At 29.6% G+C, this 18,478-nt stretch overlaps 1 protein-coding gene across 1 annotated transcript; it reads right to left on the reverse strand.

Moving 5' to 3' along the window:
- Positions 1-910: 910 nt before the first annotated feature.
- LOC123011191 lies at positions 911-11,040 on the reverse strand. Its single transcript, XM_044408524.1, has 3 exons — positions 10,900-11,040; positions 6,513-6,900; positions 911-2,311 (listed from the first exon to the last, which is right to left on the reverse strand). Exons 2-3 carry the CDS (start codon positions 6,681-6,683, stop codon positions 2,030-2,032), a joined length of 453 nt encoding a protein of 150 aa, XP_044264459.1. The 5' UTR covers positions 6,684-6,900; positions 10,900-11,040; the 3' UTR covers positions 911-2,029.
- Between the last annotated feature and the right edge of the window lie 7,438 nt (positions 11,041-18,478).

An 18,478-nucleotide genomic window follows, 5' to 3' on the forward strand; every position in this document is an offset into this window, starting at 1 on the left:
AAATCTGATTAGTGATTACTTATTCGCTTGTGGCGTCTCCTAAACATTTAGAGAATAATAATAAATAATTTCGACCATTTTTCAAAGGTACAGTTGCATCTAACACAAATTTACAACACTAAATAAATATTTATTTAATATAATGTTTAAAAGCTTACCTTAATTTTAACCGGAGAACAGTTACACAATGTACGAAGATGTCTTCTTCACGAACAAACACGAGAACAACACTGAATATTTTTCTGAATTTTTTCTTTCCAAATATCCAAAGTGCAGCGGCCAAAAGTGTAGCGAGGAAAGTATTACACTACACCTGGTGAACACTTGCAGAGAATCAGTTGAAGCTTGCTACTGATTCTTTCACCAACATGAAATGTATTTATATTCACATAGGCTAATTTATTTATAATTAATAATTTAAGTTTCACTACATTTAACCTTAATTTTGCTTAATGAAATTATCTGTATTCCTTGCACTCATTACTGAGATTGATTTCCCCAGTGCTGACAAATGCAAAAATTTTCCTAATTGATAGACAATACATATGGAATAATTTAGTTGTTATATGAAAAGAGAAATAAAATAATTAATATCATTAATTAAAAAACCGATTAAATTGATCAATATAAATAAAATTAATTAAATAAATAAAATTAATATCGTTAATTAAAAAAAAATAATTGCTACCATTAATCGAGAAATTAATTAAACTAATTAATTTAATTGATATCATTAATCGAAAAATTAATTTAATTGAAATTTAATTAATAGCATTAATTAGTATAATTAATTAACATTAAGGTCAATCAAAAGTCATTAAAATCGGTCGAAAGTGCCTCATTTACTACTAAAGTGACTTGTTTTATTCAATCATATTTTGGTAGGTTCAGCAACAAAAGAGCATTGACCATTTTGACCATTTTATTCAATCAAAACCGAAAACATTTACAGTAATAACTATTAGGTAAATTAAAATATCACACGATTATCTGCAATTCCGATATACAAAATATACGTGCGAAAGATATTTTGGTGCGGTTTCCATTAGCTTTTACCTTATATAATAGGCCCTATGTTTTTTTTTTGTTTACTTTTAAGTAGTTTTAGGTATTATATACTGAACACAAAATTATGTACCTATCATTACAAGTATAATTAATGTAGTACATATGACCTTAGTTTTCTGCCACACATCTTAAGCTTGGTTATTACAGGGCGTACAAACAATGTAAAACGGTAGGACAGTCATATTTAATGGACAATACAATAAAAGTGGATCAAAAAAGGACTTAAAGGACTTAATCTACAATTATTTTAATCAGTTCGAAGACACCCTGTCTTTTAGTTTTCTCCCGTTGCCAATTACAAAGTAATAAACCAATAGCTTAATCGTATAATTTGACAATGTTCCCAACAACAGGTATTTGAAATTGAATCGATTATGCAATCGTTTACATTTTCACTTATTCTGCACTCTTAAGACTACGACTAGTCTAATAACATACATGATATAGTATGAAAATAGTAATATCTGAAGACATACACCAACTTTAGGAATGGAACATTCAGAGTTAGAAAAGTCACTAATGGCTGTTTTCTTTTTACTTTATATAGTCTGTACCGGTAATAAATAAATCCAGTTATATGAAAATTAACACGACACTCTACTTTACATCAATTCATCCGTTAATACGTAATAACAACAATTTACAAGATGTGAAGGTCTGTTAGGCCACCTCTTTGCATAATACAACTTCAAATTGAGATCTTTTGAAAGCACCTATCCCACACTATATGTTACAAGTGTTTTTGTATTTACAACACGAACTACTTTAATATTATAATAAATGCTAGGTTTCTATACAATCTAACAAGAATTACGTAAAAAAACAAACCTAATAAAATGTTGTGTGCGTTCACTGTAAAGCCCGACATTTTCTTTTAACATTTTTGATTAGGTACGTATGAATATTAAAGCTCTGTCGGCATTCCGCCCTGAAAATTCGATCAGTTTTCGATAAAATAGAGTTACAATATGGTGCAGGCAGTGCCGTGCATTACTTCAGATATGAACATTGGTGTTCCAGCTCCAAGGCCTCCATCTGTTTTTTCTTGTTCATTCTGTTCGTATTCGCAATCAAAATAATGGCTTTGGCAATCGAAACAACGACACTGATCCGACATTTTGCATGTTATCCCGAACTGTTTGGCCACGGCTCGATATAGTTCTTTACTCGACTTGTGCATTATTTCCGGACCTTTGATGGGATTGACGGGCGACGAAGCGTCCGCTTGGGCTTTGAGTCTCGTCTGGAACAAAAAAGGAACCAGAAAATTACTCAGGTTTTTTCCACTAAAGTGCTTTATTATTTCTCTCGCATAATGTGCGGTGAGACGCTTTGCTTTAATCGAAGTTCTAAGCTTTGGCCTCTGGGGACAAATTCTCTTGAATTTCTGAAAGGATTAGCGTTTCAGACAATAAGGAAGTGAATTATAGACTGAAATTTCATTAGGTTTTTGTTGTTTTCTTCGATTTGCATTCTTCTCGGATGCGATACTGGATTTTATGCTTGAAATTGTGACCTAAGAAAGTTTTCGCATAATTCAACTTTTTCTCAAAATTCTATCAGTAACCTCATTACAAAAATGCCTTGTTTATCAAACAAGATGTTACAAACTTTCATTTATTAGAAAAGTTGTTTACATTAATCATACCGTAGGATTCATCGATAAATAACAAGCTCAATATTTGTTTCTATTCAGTGTCAAAAAAACTGTCTTCGAAAAGCACGAAATTAAGGAAAAATAAACACTCTTAGTTTAATCATTTTTTAACAAAAAAAATGTGTTAATTTTATACGTACAGTTTATCCCAGCCACTTGAAAAAGCCCGTTAGTGACATTTAAATAGTAAAATTAAAAAAAATTATTATACATGACATTGATAGATACTAATCTAGTTTATCGCCTAAAATTATTTTCAACTATACAGCGTGTCTCAAAAATAAGTTACAATACAAAGTTGTGTTTTTTTAAATAAAACACCATATGTTTTTTAGCGTTTTTAGATGTAGATTTACCTATATGACAATGTTTTTAAGCTAAACTTTTACTGGTCGATTTTGCTTAGTTTTAAAAATAAGTTTTTTTGACGAAAACATGTATTTTTTAAAAATTTATTACACAAAAATTAAGACATCTAAAAGTATTTATTTCTACTACCGTAAAAAAGAAAGTACACTCAGAAAAGTTGAAAATGACGTGTCCATAAACCGACCCTCATTATTTGGGTCCTCCTACCTAACTGCAGTTATAAAAATGCTTTTGCATTTAGCATTAAACGTGTGTAAAGTGTGTTGAAACGAGTAAATTTTTAATTTTAAAACGTCATTATTCTGTCTCACTGGAAAGAAAAGTTAATTCTTTCTTGATTTGGGATTTTTCTAAGTCCCATCATAATGACGGTTTTATTTTTTTGACGGAATTGTAACTTTGACAATTAATTAATTAATTATTGTAATTGGTATTATCGACAAAACAATTAAATTCTGCAAAGAATTATTGCTCTCATTCATGAAAAATAATAAAACTTCAAAGCGTGAGATATTATTTTATTAATAATTATTTTAATTAAAGAGAAAAATTGTTTTAAATTTAAATATAAAATTTTATTTATTCAATAAAAGAGATTTTACAAATATTTTATTTATCATAATCACTAATTAATGATAAATAACAATGATATCCATTGTTGGCTAGACATTCCTGAAGTCGTCCATGCTCCAAATTTTGGCAAATCCTTGCAGCATTTTATTGTTTTGCTGATAATACCGGTTACAGTAATTAATTAATTCATTATCAAAGTTACATTTTTGTCATTTTTAACTTTTCTGAGTGTACAATCTATAAGGTTGTAACATTTTATGTGTTGCATTTGCAAATAAAAAAAATGAAGGCGTTTGTTAAAAGTTCAATAATTTAAAAAAATTAAATAGAACACCCTATTTATTGTTTTTGCATTTCAAAGATTATTAAATTGTCTTTCTAAAATTATTTACTTTTAGGTGTTTATAATCAATAACTAAAAAGTATTTAACGTTAAACATTAAAAAAAAATACTATTGTTTCAGTTGCCAAAAAGTACATAGTTTCACAAGAGATGGAAGAAATATTACTTAATAATTAAATTTGTGTTAAACTGAATCCATTATTCTTTATTTTTACAATAAAATAATTCGAATTTCAATATTTATAACAACTTTTACAATCTCTGGATAAATCAACCATTGATATAGTACTTGAGTGGATGGAGCAATGACAAAGAGATAACGTTATAAACACAGAGAGAACGCAATAGAAAGTCACGTCAGGAGTCGCAAGAAACCCGATAGACCCATATGTGTTGTAGTGCATAGTAGTGGATTTCGTCGTTATTTGTGTTAAAAACTGAAAGAATTCGTTCATAAAAACTTTAATTTTATAAATTATGATTACAAATTATTAGAATGGTAAAATCGTGCGTATGGTTGTTCGAAAGGAGGTGTTTCTTTTTATTCGTAAATATTAGCATACCTAATTATGTTTTTGCTTTTTGCATTCAATTAAAGTAGCACGTGAATTTGTAGCAAGCACTTAGAAGAGACTGACTTTTGCAATTTAGTAGAAATTACCTAAAATATGATTTTGTACCGTCAGTTTTTGATTTTTCACCCTATTCATTAAAAAAAACGACTACTGAAAAACGAAAGACACGAAAACATAATGTAGCAGTTGAAGAACACAAAAAAATATATAAATTGGATGTTTATATACAGGATGCGCCAGAACTCGCGCCCCAGAGAAAAATTTCATGTAAGATACCAGGAACATGAAAAAAATGTTCAAAAAATTCTATCTGTCAAAAAATTTTGACATTTATTTTTTGACATTTGACATTTTTTATGCCTATTTAATGATGATCTTGTATATGTTTTTTTACATTATTTGGTAAAGGTACAAAAATTTTGCCAATTGAAGACACAAATAACATTGAACAGATGAGTTACAATTAAGGATATAGCTTCCTTGTTTCCTCTTTTAATAGCCTATAACAAAAAAATTTAGAAAATTATTTTTCCAACAAAAATAAATAGAGTTAAAGTGCAAAATTTAAACCCTCATAACTTCGAAATTTTTTTAGATAAAATTTTTTTTACATTTTTTCCATGTTCCTAATATCTTACCTTATACGGCATTTTTCTCTGGGGCGCGAGTTCTGGCGCACTCTGTATATTATAAACAAGATAAATTCAACATATCATTATTGTTTTTAAAGTAGGTTGTACTCGTACGTACGTCGTCCTTTGGTTTAGTTTGTTGGATACTAAATTTTATTATTTTATATTATCTTCATTTACAAAAAGTATTTTTTTTTAATTGCTCAAATTTAACAAAAGTATTTTAGTATTTAAAATTTTAGTTCTTTTAGTATTGCAACAGGTGAAATAATTGCTTTACAACAAATTATTGTACCTGAAGCAGCAAAGAAAGAGGTGAAAAAACACGGTAGCATTATCGAAAATAGTATTTCTTGCAAGAAAATGAATTGTCTTTATAGAAAATCAGACAACTTATTTATTTTGGGAATTATAAACAGAAAGACTTAAAAACTATCGAAGCAAAACAATTATGGCAAGTGGTAAAGAAAGAAATTCAAAGCTATCAAGCAAAAATTAAATTGTTAAGTGTAAGGTAAGTCCTTCCAAGATTTGTTGTTTCATTTGAAAGAAAAAATAAAATTTCAGGGACTCCTTATTATGCTAAAGGTACTAAAAAATAGGATGTTCCTTTTAAATTTTTTAAGTTATTTTTAACAAAATTCTTAATTCATTAATCTTTACAAATGCAAAACACTAAAAAACTGCTACAGCTTTAAATTCTCCACTTTCTTCTTTGTTCTAGCTGTCTTAGTTTTTGTGTAAGAAATTTTTTAAAAGTGCATGTTTTCGTCAAAAAACGTCTTATTTCTAAAATTAAGCGAAATCGACTAATAAAAGTTTAGCGTAAAAACATTGTTTAAAAGCTTACATTCAAAAATGCAAAGAAACATACGGTGTTTCATTTAAAAAAACACAAGTTTGTATCGTAACTTATTTTTGGGACATGCTGTATGGTTGAAAATAATTTTAGGTAGGTAGGTAATAAAATTAGGCTAGATTAGTATCTAAAAGTGTCCTATACAATTTTTTTTAAATTTTACTATTTAAAGGTTATTAATGGATTTTTTCAACTTGCTGGGACACCTGTATATAGACACAACTTTTTAATTTTTTTACAAAGTTGTGAAGTATTTGAAAAAAGGTGTCAGTAAAAGTCAAATAAGCCAAAACAATTCAACTTATTTTATTTATGTTAATAGTGTTTGAGACAAGAAAAAAATGCATTGCAATTCATGTTTTTTTTTTTAATTTAAGGTAAAAAAACCAAAAGCCCAAACAATTAAGGAAAAAAAGTTGTGAAATCTAGTACTTGCCTCTTCCAGAACGTATTCATATGACGGTGGTGGGCTAGACGGCACCACCTCCTGCCCCTCCGCCGCCTCCAGTATAGCAGGAACGTCCCTTTGAGGACTGCACACTTCGCTTTCACATTCGGCAGGTGTCTCCATCGAATTGCTTCTTGTGGAAGAATTCGATTTTGACATCCTGCTAAATTTCAATTTAAACGGCGCCACTTTTATTGCCTATTTGTCAACTAGTTTGCTTAAGTGCTTGTCGTTCTCATTACGTCAAAGCGGGAAAAATATTTTCTTAATCCAGGTACGATGCTTCTAAAGAACCGGTAATGTAATGCCATTAAAACAGCTGCTGGAGGTTTCAATTCAGTCTTCTGGGAGTGTGAGAAAGACAAGGGTAGTTGGACTAAAACAAAATTATTTTTGTAAGAATAGATTGAAGCTGAAGAGAGGCTATCGGAGTATTGATCGACACCTGAATAACGCCAAATAAATTACGCAACGTGAGAAGTGGTGTAAACAAAGTTTGCTTGGACGTGACAACTTGGCTTTTGATAACGAGGTCTTTTGTTGTAAGCCCAAGGGCAAAAGTGGGTGAATGCTACAGAATTTTGTTACAAGGTTTTCCAAAGTTAGAAACGAAAAATATAGAAACCAAATAAATTGTTTAAAACATTTTTGACATATTTCTAATAATAAATTATATCGCATCTACCATTTTTACAATTTTATAGTCGTCACCAGGAATATTTGGGATTGACGTATGCAAAGCTTTATTGAGGGTTAAGCAGCTTTGTGGTCGACCGTAATAATTTTTCACTGCGTGTGGTACTACCAAGAAGATGTAGAAAAGAGCCGTATTCAGGAATTTTGTGGTGGGCTTTTAATTTATTACAGGCAAACATTTGGGAATTAATATTAAAGTGATAATGCAGATTTGTAAAGAAACAATCTCAAAATATAACTGAATATTAAAATTAATTTAATTTTTTTTTTATGAAACCCCAAAAACAAATTTCTGTTACGGACCATCTCTTCCTACAAACCTTTGAAACGTGCCTGTCCTAAGAAATGCAAATTTGTTTATGGCATCTCTACCGCAAGCCCCATGAACCACCGTGGGGAGTAAGCGGCTTATTCTATAATGAGTCTCAAATATTGTTGGTGACGACTATAATAGGAGTAGCTTTTTATCTACAACAAACTAAAGATTGTAGATAGAAATTAACAGTCAAAAATTACATTTTAGTAAAAAATAACAGCTGAAATTTAAAACTAACATGTTTTTTATATATATTTTTTTATCCAGCGCATCCACCATTTTTACAATTTTAATAGCTTTTAATCTAAAACAAATTAAAATTGTAGATAAAAATTAATAGTCAAAAATAATAAAAAACAAAAGCTGAATATTAAAACTAATATGTTTCTCATGTGATTTGTTTTACCTGGCGATTCCACCGTTTTTACAATTTTAATAGTTTCTAATCTGAAACAAACTGAAAATTGTCGATAAAAATTAACGATTAAAAATCAAATTTGTGTCTAAAATAACAGTGGGATTCAAAACTAACATGTTTCTCATGTGATCTTTAACAATTAATTTTAATATTAATATTCAAACTGTGTATAAGACTTACTTAAGTAATAATATTATTATTTTCACAGTTGTTATAATAAATAAAAACAAGCCGTCAAAATTTGTTACAAAAAAAATTGAAAATTTAAAATTCTAATGTGAACATTTGTTACTCATGGCTTTTTAAATTAAAAATTGCTTATAATAGTCTTGTTTGTAGAACTCGTACTTACGTGAAATAAATAAAACAATTATTTAACTCTATTGCAGCTGTGCATTTTTAAAATATTAAAATTTTTGCTATAAAAGTTATCCATAAAAATAATACGAGTATAATCGAGTAAGTATAATCATTAAGTTATAATAATTTTAACAATGGTATATTATGTTATTACAATAAAAGTAATAGTTTATGTGGCAAAGCTGAATGTTTATTCTGCCGAACGTAGTGAGGCAAATAATTTATTTGAGCCACATAAACTCACTTTTACTCCAAATAACACATACCATTTTATTTGCAAACGTATTTAGATCGAAAGTAAAGAGCAACACAACGGAAAATCGCGCACCTCCTTGAAAGGGAGTAATTGGGTAGTCCTCCAGAGTACTGAAAAAATGTTTAAAAAATTCTATATGTCAAAAATTTTTACATTTGTTTTTTGCCAATAAAAGTCACAAATAACAATAAACAGAGTTTTACAATTTAGAATACAGCTTCCTTTTTCCTCTTCTAATAGTCTGTAGCAAAAAAACTTGGAAAATTGTTTTTCCAACAGAAATAAATGGAGCTAAAGTGCAAAATTTAAATTCTCATAACTTCGAAATTTTTATAGATATTTTTTTAACATTTTTCTTGTTGTCTAGGGAACCGCCCGATGACACAGCGTCACGGAGGTGCGCGACTTTTCAGACAGCCTGTACGTACACGTCAATATGTTGAGATTTTCAAAAGTGTTAATTGATTTAACTAGTGGATGGTTACTCCAGTTAGTTGTGCAAAATCTCGAATGCTGATGATCTACAATGTACCTCTCCAGAAATTGCTGAAGCAGCAAAAGAGACAAGAAAGAGACACATTCTTAAATCTCATGGTAAGAGTAAAAACGTTTAAGCAAAAAAACAAAATTTTTACTCGATGTCTGATAGGTAATTCTTTTACTTGTGACATTTAGTCATAAAAGAGTCACTTTTGTGACGTTTACAAATAATAGTTATTTATTCAACGAGTTTGAGTGTAGATCGGACGCATTATTTCACCGAGTGGATTTTTAAACCACGAGTGTAATGAGTTGAATACAACATTTTATTCTTCGATTAAGGCTTAAACTTGATTTAAATCTGTTAAAAATAATCTGTCGTTTCGTATTGAGAAATGTCAAACAGTTGTCAACACTTCCTTACACGGGTGAAAAACCGTAAATTTTGACAGTGTCGAAGAATAAAATATACAGGGTGCGCCAGAACTCGCTCCTCAGAGCAAATTTTCAAGTAAGGTAAGATACCAGGAACATGAAAAAAATGTTTAAAAAATTCTATCTGTCAAAAAATTTTGACATTTATTTTTTGACATTTGAGATTTTTTATATCTATTTAATGATACTGATGATCTTGTATATGTTTTTTTTACAATTATTTAGTAAAGGGACAAAAATTTTGCCAATAAAAGCCACAAATAACCTGGTTACAGAGTTACAATTTAGGATACAGCTTCCTTGTTTCCTCTTTTAATAGCCTATAACAAAAAAACTTGGAAAATTATTTTTCCAACAGAAATAAATAGAGTCAAAGTGCAAACTTTAAACCCTCATAAATTCGAAATTTTTATAAATAATTTTTTTTTAACATTTTTTATCTTATCTTAAGTGGCATTTTTCTCTGGGGCGCGAGTTTTGGCGCACCTGTATTTTATAATTTTTAAGATTTTTAACTCGAGTAGTGTAGTAATTCTGTTTGTTTATCCAGCTCAATGGTAAAAATGCGTCAAAAATAAAATTTATTTAAAAATTAAATTTGTACTAAGTAATGAAATTGTAAAAATTGAGGCAATAAACTCGACAAAACCAACAACAACAAATCCATATTTCCTACATTTATTTAGTCTATTTTCCTTTATTCACCCCACCCTTCAAGTTTCATCAGTCGATAACATTCCAAAACACGTGCCAAATTTATATTTCATGAGATAAATAGATTTACTGCTTGTAAAAGCCCCCAAATTTTCACCCTGATTGGCATTTCGGTCAAGTGCACTCCAAACAGCTCTTGAACCAAACTGTCGATTCATCCTTTAAAAATCAGATTCGTTGATCCACTCAACATTGAACAAAAAATTGTGTTCAGCAAATTTTTCGCTCAATAGCTCATCTCTTATCAAAACGAGATCAAAAACTATCGAAAAATTAAAAAACTGGTAACCAAAATGTAACCACGAGCCTTCCCTTACAAAAAGCCCCTCCTTCAAACAAAATAAATTCTGGATGTGCTAGTCAATTTGAAAAATTTACCACATTAGCCTCTGGTTGTGAAAATGAAGCAATTAATTTTGAATTGTTTTCCAAGTCTGACTGTACAAATCCAAACGTATGGGGTGACTACGGCGTAAAATTACGCGCCCCGTATTGATCTGCGGACCCAAGGGTGTCTCTGTCTACTTCGAACATCTCTTGTAACCACGACAACGTCACCAAAATTTAAGAAATCTAATCGTACTCTAACGATTTCAACTCAAAAAACGTTTTTTAAAATAATAACCGTTCATTTTCACAAAAATTTTATAGAATATTTTCATGCAATAAATATTGTAAATTAGATAATTTCTTCACTTACTTGGGGTGTAGTAGTATTTCAAAATGTAGTTGTTGTTTTACGTTGGAGAATTTTGCAAATTTTTGTTTGTATGTGCCGAGTGATGTTCGAACACAAGTAAAACCCACATTAGGCCAAGCAAAACAGCTTATTTCGGCTGATTTAGATGCTCACCGTCGCGGCGCCACCGACGAGTTAGGCGCCGTTCGAATGTGCAGTAAACGTCGTCAATAATAATCCATAGCGATATTAAATTAACTTTAATGGATACTATAGGGTGGAGTTTAAAACAAAAATTGCTTACGATCTACTTTTTCACAAATCTTCTTGTTTCACAAAAATTTAGAGTTCAAAAATCAAAAGTTTCAACAAACAGTCTTTTTAATAAAAAGGATTGGTTTTTATTTAATATAGAATCAAATTTTAAATTTGAAATAAAACTCCAAATATCTACCCTTTCATGTAAAAAATGTTTGGTGAAATGTGTTTATGTTGTGGATAAAAAAATAAAGTCTGTTTTTTTTAATGGAAATTACCAAGTCAAAATTTTGGTAAAAAATTGGTAGCAGCTTGTCTCTATAGCCACAAATTTTGTTTGCTCTTTGTTTTTGTCCCTAGAAATTTTGTTAAAAAATTATGGTTATGTGTTCAAATTGAGATGTTGTCAAAATTTTGACTTTTATGAATCTTGTGTGCCTGTTTGAAAGCGCTATAATTGAATACCTGAGGACAGACATCATTACCTAAGGTCTAAAGACAGAATTCATTGCTAATAATTTTGACAGAAACACACCGCAAGTAAGTACAATGTTGTGGATAAAAATGAGATTCTTGCTACTAAAACTTTGAAGAAAAAGGATGTATTTACAGAAAAAAGTTATTTAGCAAAAGATACAAGTGGGTATTATGATGACTGGCAATAAATTTTGTGTAATTTATTGAAATGAGCTCAAAGTGGATGCATTTTATAAATTCTTCTTCAGCTTTAGTTTCAAAATTGTTACTTTTTCAACTCGTTCTTCAAAAACGATGCACAAGACACTAATTTAATTGCGTTCTTTCTGAGGTTCTTTCTCATTCATGTTTATTTTGTATTCTTGTCAATTTTTTGCTAAAAATTAAGAATATTTAGCAAACCTGCATTACAAATTGCGTCTACATTTTAACGGGTCCTTTTTCTAACTTCCTGCTTGCGAATTATTCGTTTCCAAATTTCGAAAAACTGTTAATGTACCGAATATACCGAATTGTCCAATGAATTTGAGGAGGATTCGCTGTTGACAATGCAACTTTAACCCGATTTTTCTCATTCCATTTCCTTTTTCCATTCATTGTATCTGCAATAGTAATAATTCACCTTTAATATGTTTCTTTTTTGGTTTTTCGTCTCTAAATTTTCTTAAACGATTTTTTGTGTTGACGGTTAATGACATTGTTTTCAAATTAATTCGAAAAACCGGAACTGTCAACTTCATTTATTAAAATTACCATGAATGAATTTACTAGTGATGCCAACGTTAAGACTGTTTGGCATTTCCATAAAAAAAACAGACTTTACACATTATCTTATTATTTATATTATTTATCTTATTATTTTATGAAATGCGTATGGTCATCTTACATAATTTTTTTTTGGCGCTGAGTTTATTGGTAATATAAAAAATTGTATACCCTAATTAGAGAAGGCGAAGGCATTGGAGTCAAAGTAAAGATTTGCTTTGAAAGAAGTTTTTTGAATATTTTTTGACAAATTCGAATTTATTGGCTAATTTTTTCAAAAAATGTTTTCTGTGTTTTTTTGTTCGTACCGCTTTTCAGAAAAATCTGATTTTACTTAACTGTACACCGATCTTTTAATTCTGAAAACCAACCCACGCAGTAAATTTTTTCATATAAGGTCGATTTATACTTTAGCCCCCAGAAACATTTCCGAACATAGGTTTATAGAAACGTCTTTTTCTTATTTTGTATAAAGGAACCACCTCCAAAAATTTTTCCGACACCTGGTATACAAGGTGTTCCGTTTTTATTGTTACAAACTTAAACAGGTGATAGAATATTCAATTTTAAGACAAAAGTTTCCTATGATCATGTATCAAAAAATGTTACGTAAGCGAGCTACACCTCTTGAAAGAGATGCGTTTTTAATGGGGTTTTCCCACTATTGCAGAATAGATAAAATTACAAGAGTTGGTACAGCTGATTAGTTTTAAACACCTGGACGCGTTTAAAGATCAGTTGTCGAAAGCTTAATCACTTGTCTCTTAAACGGTGAAACAAATTTAATTTTTATTTTTTATCCTTTTTATGTAAGACAAATTGTAAACTGATTTTACTCAAAAACGGTAAGTTTTATCGAAAAACGCAAGAGACCTCTTTTTGTGAAAAACTATGAAATTTAGAATTTTGTGGCTGAAAGTGGCAAAAACGAACCGCCAAAATCGTTACGGTACTTTTTACCCTAAACCCCCCAGTTTAGGACCCCCCTGAGTAAAAATTTCGACATTTTATCTTTGAATTCATTTGGCTGTATAAAGGTTATCAGTTGTACCAAATTTTGTAATATTATCCACGATGGTTTCTGAAATATTGGAAAAAAGTGGCTCCCTTATATAAAATTTTTCGATATACAGGCTGTCCCAACGGTCCGAAAAAGCTCGATAACTTGTTTATTTTAAGAGGTATTATTTTCTTTTTTTTAGATTATAGCTGCGTTTTTGATGTACATTTTAAAATATTGCGGTTTATATTCAGGCTGTCCCAATATTAAAAAAAACACTAAAGTTATGTTTTTTTAAATGGAATCTACTCAGTTTGATTTTATTTTTGGATTCTACGCTAAATTACAAATAACTTTTATACAGGTTGTTTTCATTTATCTGTTATCAATTTTGATTTGTGGCGCATTTTTACCAGAATTTTTTAAATGCAGGGGTCTGTCTAAAAATTCTTATTTTCTAAATGCTTGCACACAAGTTAAAGTAAGTAACGCCATTTGATTCCTGAATGTTTGCCGCATCTTTTAAGTGTTTACTCAACAACCTGCTCAGTGGCATGTGCCTACTACGATTTCTTAAACATGACAAAATAAAAATGTCAAAAACTCATTTTTTTCAAATGGCATCCTCTATTTATTATTGTACCAATCAAAAGATCTTTTGACAAGCTTTCCATCAATATAAGGTTTGTATAGTCTAGTGTAAAATTCTAAATTGCTATCCTAAATTAACTAAATTTTGAAAAAAATTTCTGTTTTGAACAATAAAAATCGAGTGGGCCTTATGCAAAAAAAAAATTAGGACAGAAAATAAACAAAAGTATGGAAATGGAAATTCTTTGCTGCAAGAAAATGTACAATATTGAGCAAAATTGAGTTACAGAGAAAATTAGGCAAAATCTAACATATCGCAAAGCAGTATTAACACAATTTAGTAGAAAAACGTAAAAACTTTAACAAACAAAAAAAAAACAAAACATTAAAGCTATTTTACAATATACTTTATAACAGATGCTCAAAAATATTACCATTTTTTTCAATACAAGTATGCAGTCTTCGTCTAAAAGATAGTCTAACACGACTTAGCATATCTGCATTTATTAAATGGAATGTATTGCTTATTCTTTGTTTCATATCCTCCGAAGTTGTTGGTCTCAATTTATATACATTTTTATACAATTTTTTAAATGCAACACTTTGCGGCAGTCTTGCATTTGGGTATTTTTATTTGTAGATTCTTTAAGCCAATAAAATATTACGATCCGCTTCACCAAGACTGTATACCATGTTAATGAGGTCTTGACGAGTAAAATTCATTTTGGGACTTATAATCTTCACAATAAAATTGATAGATTGTAACAATGACAGAAGCCCACTCGATTTTTATTGTCCAAAACAGAAAAGTTTATCGAAATTTAGTTAATTTAGGATAGCAATTTAGAATTTTACACTAGACTATACAAACCTTATATTGATGGAAAGCTTGTCAAAAGATCTTTTGATTGGTACAATAATAAATACAGGGTGCCATTTGGAAAAAATGAGTTTTTGACATTTTTAATTTGTCATGTTTAAAAAATCGCAGTAGGCACATGCCACTGAGCAGGTTGTTGAGTAAACACTTAAAAGATGCGGCAAACCTTCAGGAATCAAACGGCGTTACTTAATTTAAGTTGCGTGCAAGCATTTAGAAGTTACGAATTTTTAGACAGACCTCTGCATTTAAAAAATTCTGTTAAAAAAGCGCCACAAATCAAAATTGATAACAGATAAATGAAAACAACCTCTATAAAAGTTATTTGTAATTTAGCGTAGAATCCAAAAATAAAATCAAACTCAGTAGATTCCATTTAAAAAAACATAACTTTAGTGTTTTTTTAATATTGGGACACATGTATATAAACCGTAATATTTTGAAAATGTACATCAAAAACGCAGCTATAATCTAAAAAAAAGAAAAAGTCAATATCTCTTAAAATAAACAAGTTATCGAGCTTTTTCGGACCGTTGGGACAGCCTGTATGTTTATAGGAAACTTTTATCTTAGAATTGAATATTCTATCACCTGGTTAAATTTGTAACAAAAAAATGGAACAGCCCTGTATATAAAAAAAATTAAATCTGAGATTACATATTATTTCGTAGCAACGTGATTTTAGTCGTTTATGACTCTATCGCATAAAAATACATATGTTCAGTTATTCTCTGTAATCTTAAATGAAATCTGTAATGACCAATATAAAACGCGTTATTAATTTTAAACTAAAATTTATAATATTTAAGAGCTATGCTTTAACTTATTCCACTTATTTGACAATCACAATGAAGAAAATTTGCTTTTTAATAACACTCGTTGTTTTAATACCGGTAAGAAAAAAATTGTATTTTTATCTTAGTAAAAATTTGTTGTTTTAGACATTTCTTTGTTTTGAAAATGAAGTTAAAAATCCAGATATAGCAGACTGTGTTGCGCTAGGCGGACAAAAAATAAAAGATTCTGATATAGCAAAAATGGCTTATTGTATTCTTACCAAAACACATTTAATGACAGAAGCAGGCACTTTTGATACTAAACTCCTGACGGAGAAACTTAGACAAGCTGTGCATAGTGACAAAGTAGTAGCTAAAGTTGTTATGATATGTACTTCTGCAAAAGAAACATCATTGAAAACCGCATTTTCGGCATATAAATGTCTCCGTTACCTTGTACCTTGGTTTCCATTAGACTAATAAAGTGTTACTTATTTAGTATCAAAGAAAAAATAAATTATTTGACGTAAGCTGTCTGTTTATTAAACTAACTCTACATACACTTTTAGAGTTTATTTCATTCTTTCATTTTCACATTCTTATAATTTGTAGCAGTCACAAACGTAAAAAATGACACCCTTATAAATCATGATGTCTTGATTAAACAGTCAAACACATTATTCTTTACGTGAAAAATTAATAAAGAAACCTTCAAAAAAATTGAGGAAATACTGCGAAGATTCTTCTACATCCTATGGAATTGTTTACAAGTGGTTTGTTGTTGTTACATGGTCTTTGAGCAAAGCTTCCTTTATCTGAGAGATTCATGTGTGATGCATGATTGTAAAGGCACATCTGTGATTAAAGCCAGAAATATGTGTAAAAAACTACTTTATTATTCAAACTTTTCCACTGAATAGACAAAAAAATTGCATGTTCAACTCGTAAGAAAACTGAAGGTTTAAAACTTCGTGAAAATGTAATTCACTCGCTAGTAAACTTTCAGTTTTTCTTTACCTGTAAAACAATCTACTGTTATTACACAGTCTTTCACATGAGATAACAAGCCTAACAGAAATAAAATAAATTACAAAGTACACTCTTACATGTGTGGAATGTATTTTGAGTTGCATTATTTAATATTTGCAACAAGAGTCGTCATTTTACGTGAATCAGCCTGTATATTTACTGTACATAAAAGAAAAACTATAAAATTAGTCTGTGATCAATTTTTTTTGCAACTTAGTGTTTAATAGTCTTTTGTGTTCCTTTGGTAACAAAAACTTTTGATCACTTATTTGTCATAATCTTGGTTGAAATCTAATGGTCAATATAAAACGTGTTGTTAATTTTAAACAACAATTTGAAATTATTGGAATACATACACGGTTATTCATAAATTTGAAGCAATCTTTGAACCTCAAGAATGACCTATAAAATGATGTTAATTTAAATAATAACTCGTGTCCGATCTCTATTGATACGAATTTTACAGCCCTCGGAATGTGGGTATGGAAATTTATTTTTTTTTGTAATAACTTTGGAACCATTTGACCAAATATTATAAAATTTGGACTACTTACTTGCGGGAACATACCCTTTAAGCTAGTAATTACGAAAACCGGATACATTTACTCAATTTCCGGTTTCAGCAGTTGCAGGTCACATTTTCTATGTTTTTCAGTTTTTTTGGCTTCTTAACACTAATTTTTTATTGCTTAAATCTAAAGAGTAATCAATTTTGATTAAAATACGCATAACATTTTATACTACTAAAATGGACCGTTTTAACGATATTTTAATTTAAAGTGAGAACTGCACAACGCTGAGAACGAAAAACATGAATTTTGAATAAGTGGTATCCACGGCAACCAATGACCATGGTCACATAAATCCCTGTCAGGCATCTGTTAACTTTAACGATAAATTTTTGTCAATTTTTTATGAATTAAATGCTACGAGATCCATTTGGATTTATTCTAAGTTATGTTTGGAGTTTGAGGTAAACTCTTTTATTAAATATTTTCGATTAAGTGTAATAATCGTCCAATCTCAAGTTGACAGATGCCTGACAGTGCCTGACAGCAAAATATGTGACCATGGTCATTTGTTGCCTTGGATATCACTCATTCAAAATTCATACTTTTTGCTTTCAGTGTTGTGTAGTTCTCATTTTAAATTAAAATATCTTTAAAACGGTTTATTTTAGAGGTATTAAAGGTTATGCGTTTTTTATTCAAAATTGATTACTCTATTGTCTTGACCAAAAAAAAAAAAATAATGTTAAGAGGCCAAAAAAACGAAAAAACAAAAATAAGACCTACAACTGCTAAAACCGAAAATTGTGTAAATGTATCGGGTTTTCGTAATTACTAGCTTAAAGGGTATGTTCTCGCAAGTAACTATTCTAAATTTTATAATATTTGGTCAAATGGTTCCAAAGTTATTACAAAAAAATAAATAAATTTACATACCCACATTCCGAGGGCTGTAAAATTCGTATCAATAGAGATCGGACACGAGTTATTATTTAAATTAACATCATTTTATAGCTCATTTTTGAGGTTCAAATATTGCTTCATATTTATGAATAACCCTGTATAGCGTATTAGTTTTCTTCTAGTGAATATCATCTCATTTAAATTTCAACCTTAAGATCGTAAACACCCTGTAGTACTTATATCAATTTTTAAATGTAGTTTTTTTATAAATTTACGTTTTTTTGGTAAATTTTATAATAAATAATTTATTTTGTTTAAAATACAAATTTTTACTCGTATTTTTTGACGCATTCAACCAAATTTGAGTTTGGCGCGAGTTTAATAATTCCCCTACTTGACGGTTGGATGACGG

The sequence above is a fragment of the Tribolium madens genome, unplaced genomic scaffold, assembly GCF_015345945.1.
Source record: "Tribolium madens isolate multiple individuals breed KSU strain unplaced genomic scaffold, Tmad_KSU_1.1 Scaffold_91;HRSCAF=231;Tcas5.2_LG7, whole genome shotgun sequence".
In the NCBI taxonomy this organism is placed as follows: domain Eukaryota; kingdom Metazoa; phylum Arthropoda; class Insecta; order Coleoptera; family Tenebrionidae; genus Tribolium; species Tribolium madens.

Coding starts and splice junctions, on each gene's coding strand:
- LOC123011191 (XM_044408524.1), bottom strand. CDS start 6,683: ATGTCAAAATCGAATTCTTCCACAAGAAGCAATTCGATGGAGACACCT. Junction 2,312..6,512: donor ATGAATACGTTCTGGAAGAG/GCAAGTACTAGA, acceptor TTTTTGTTCCAG/ACGAGACTCAAAGCCCAAGC.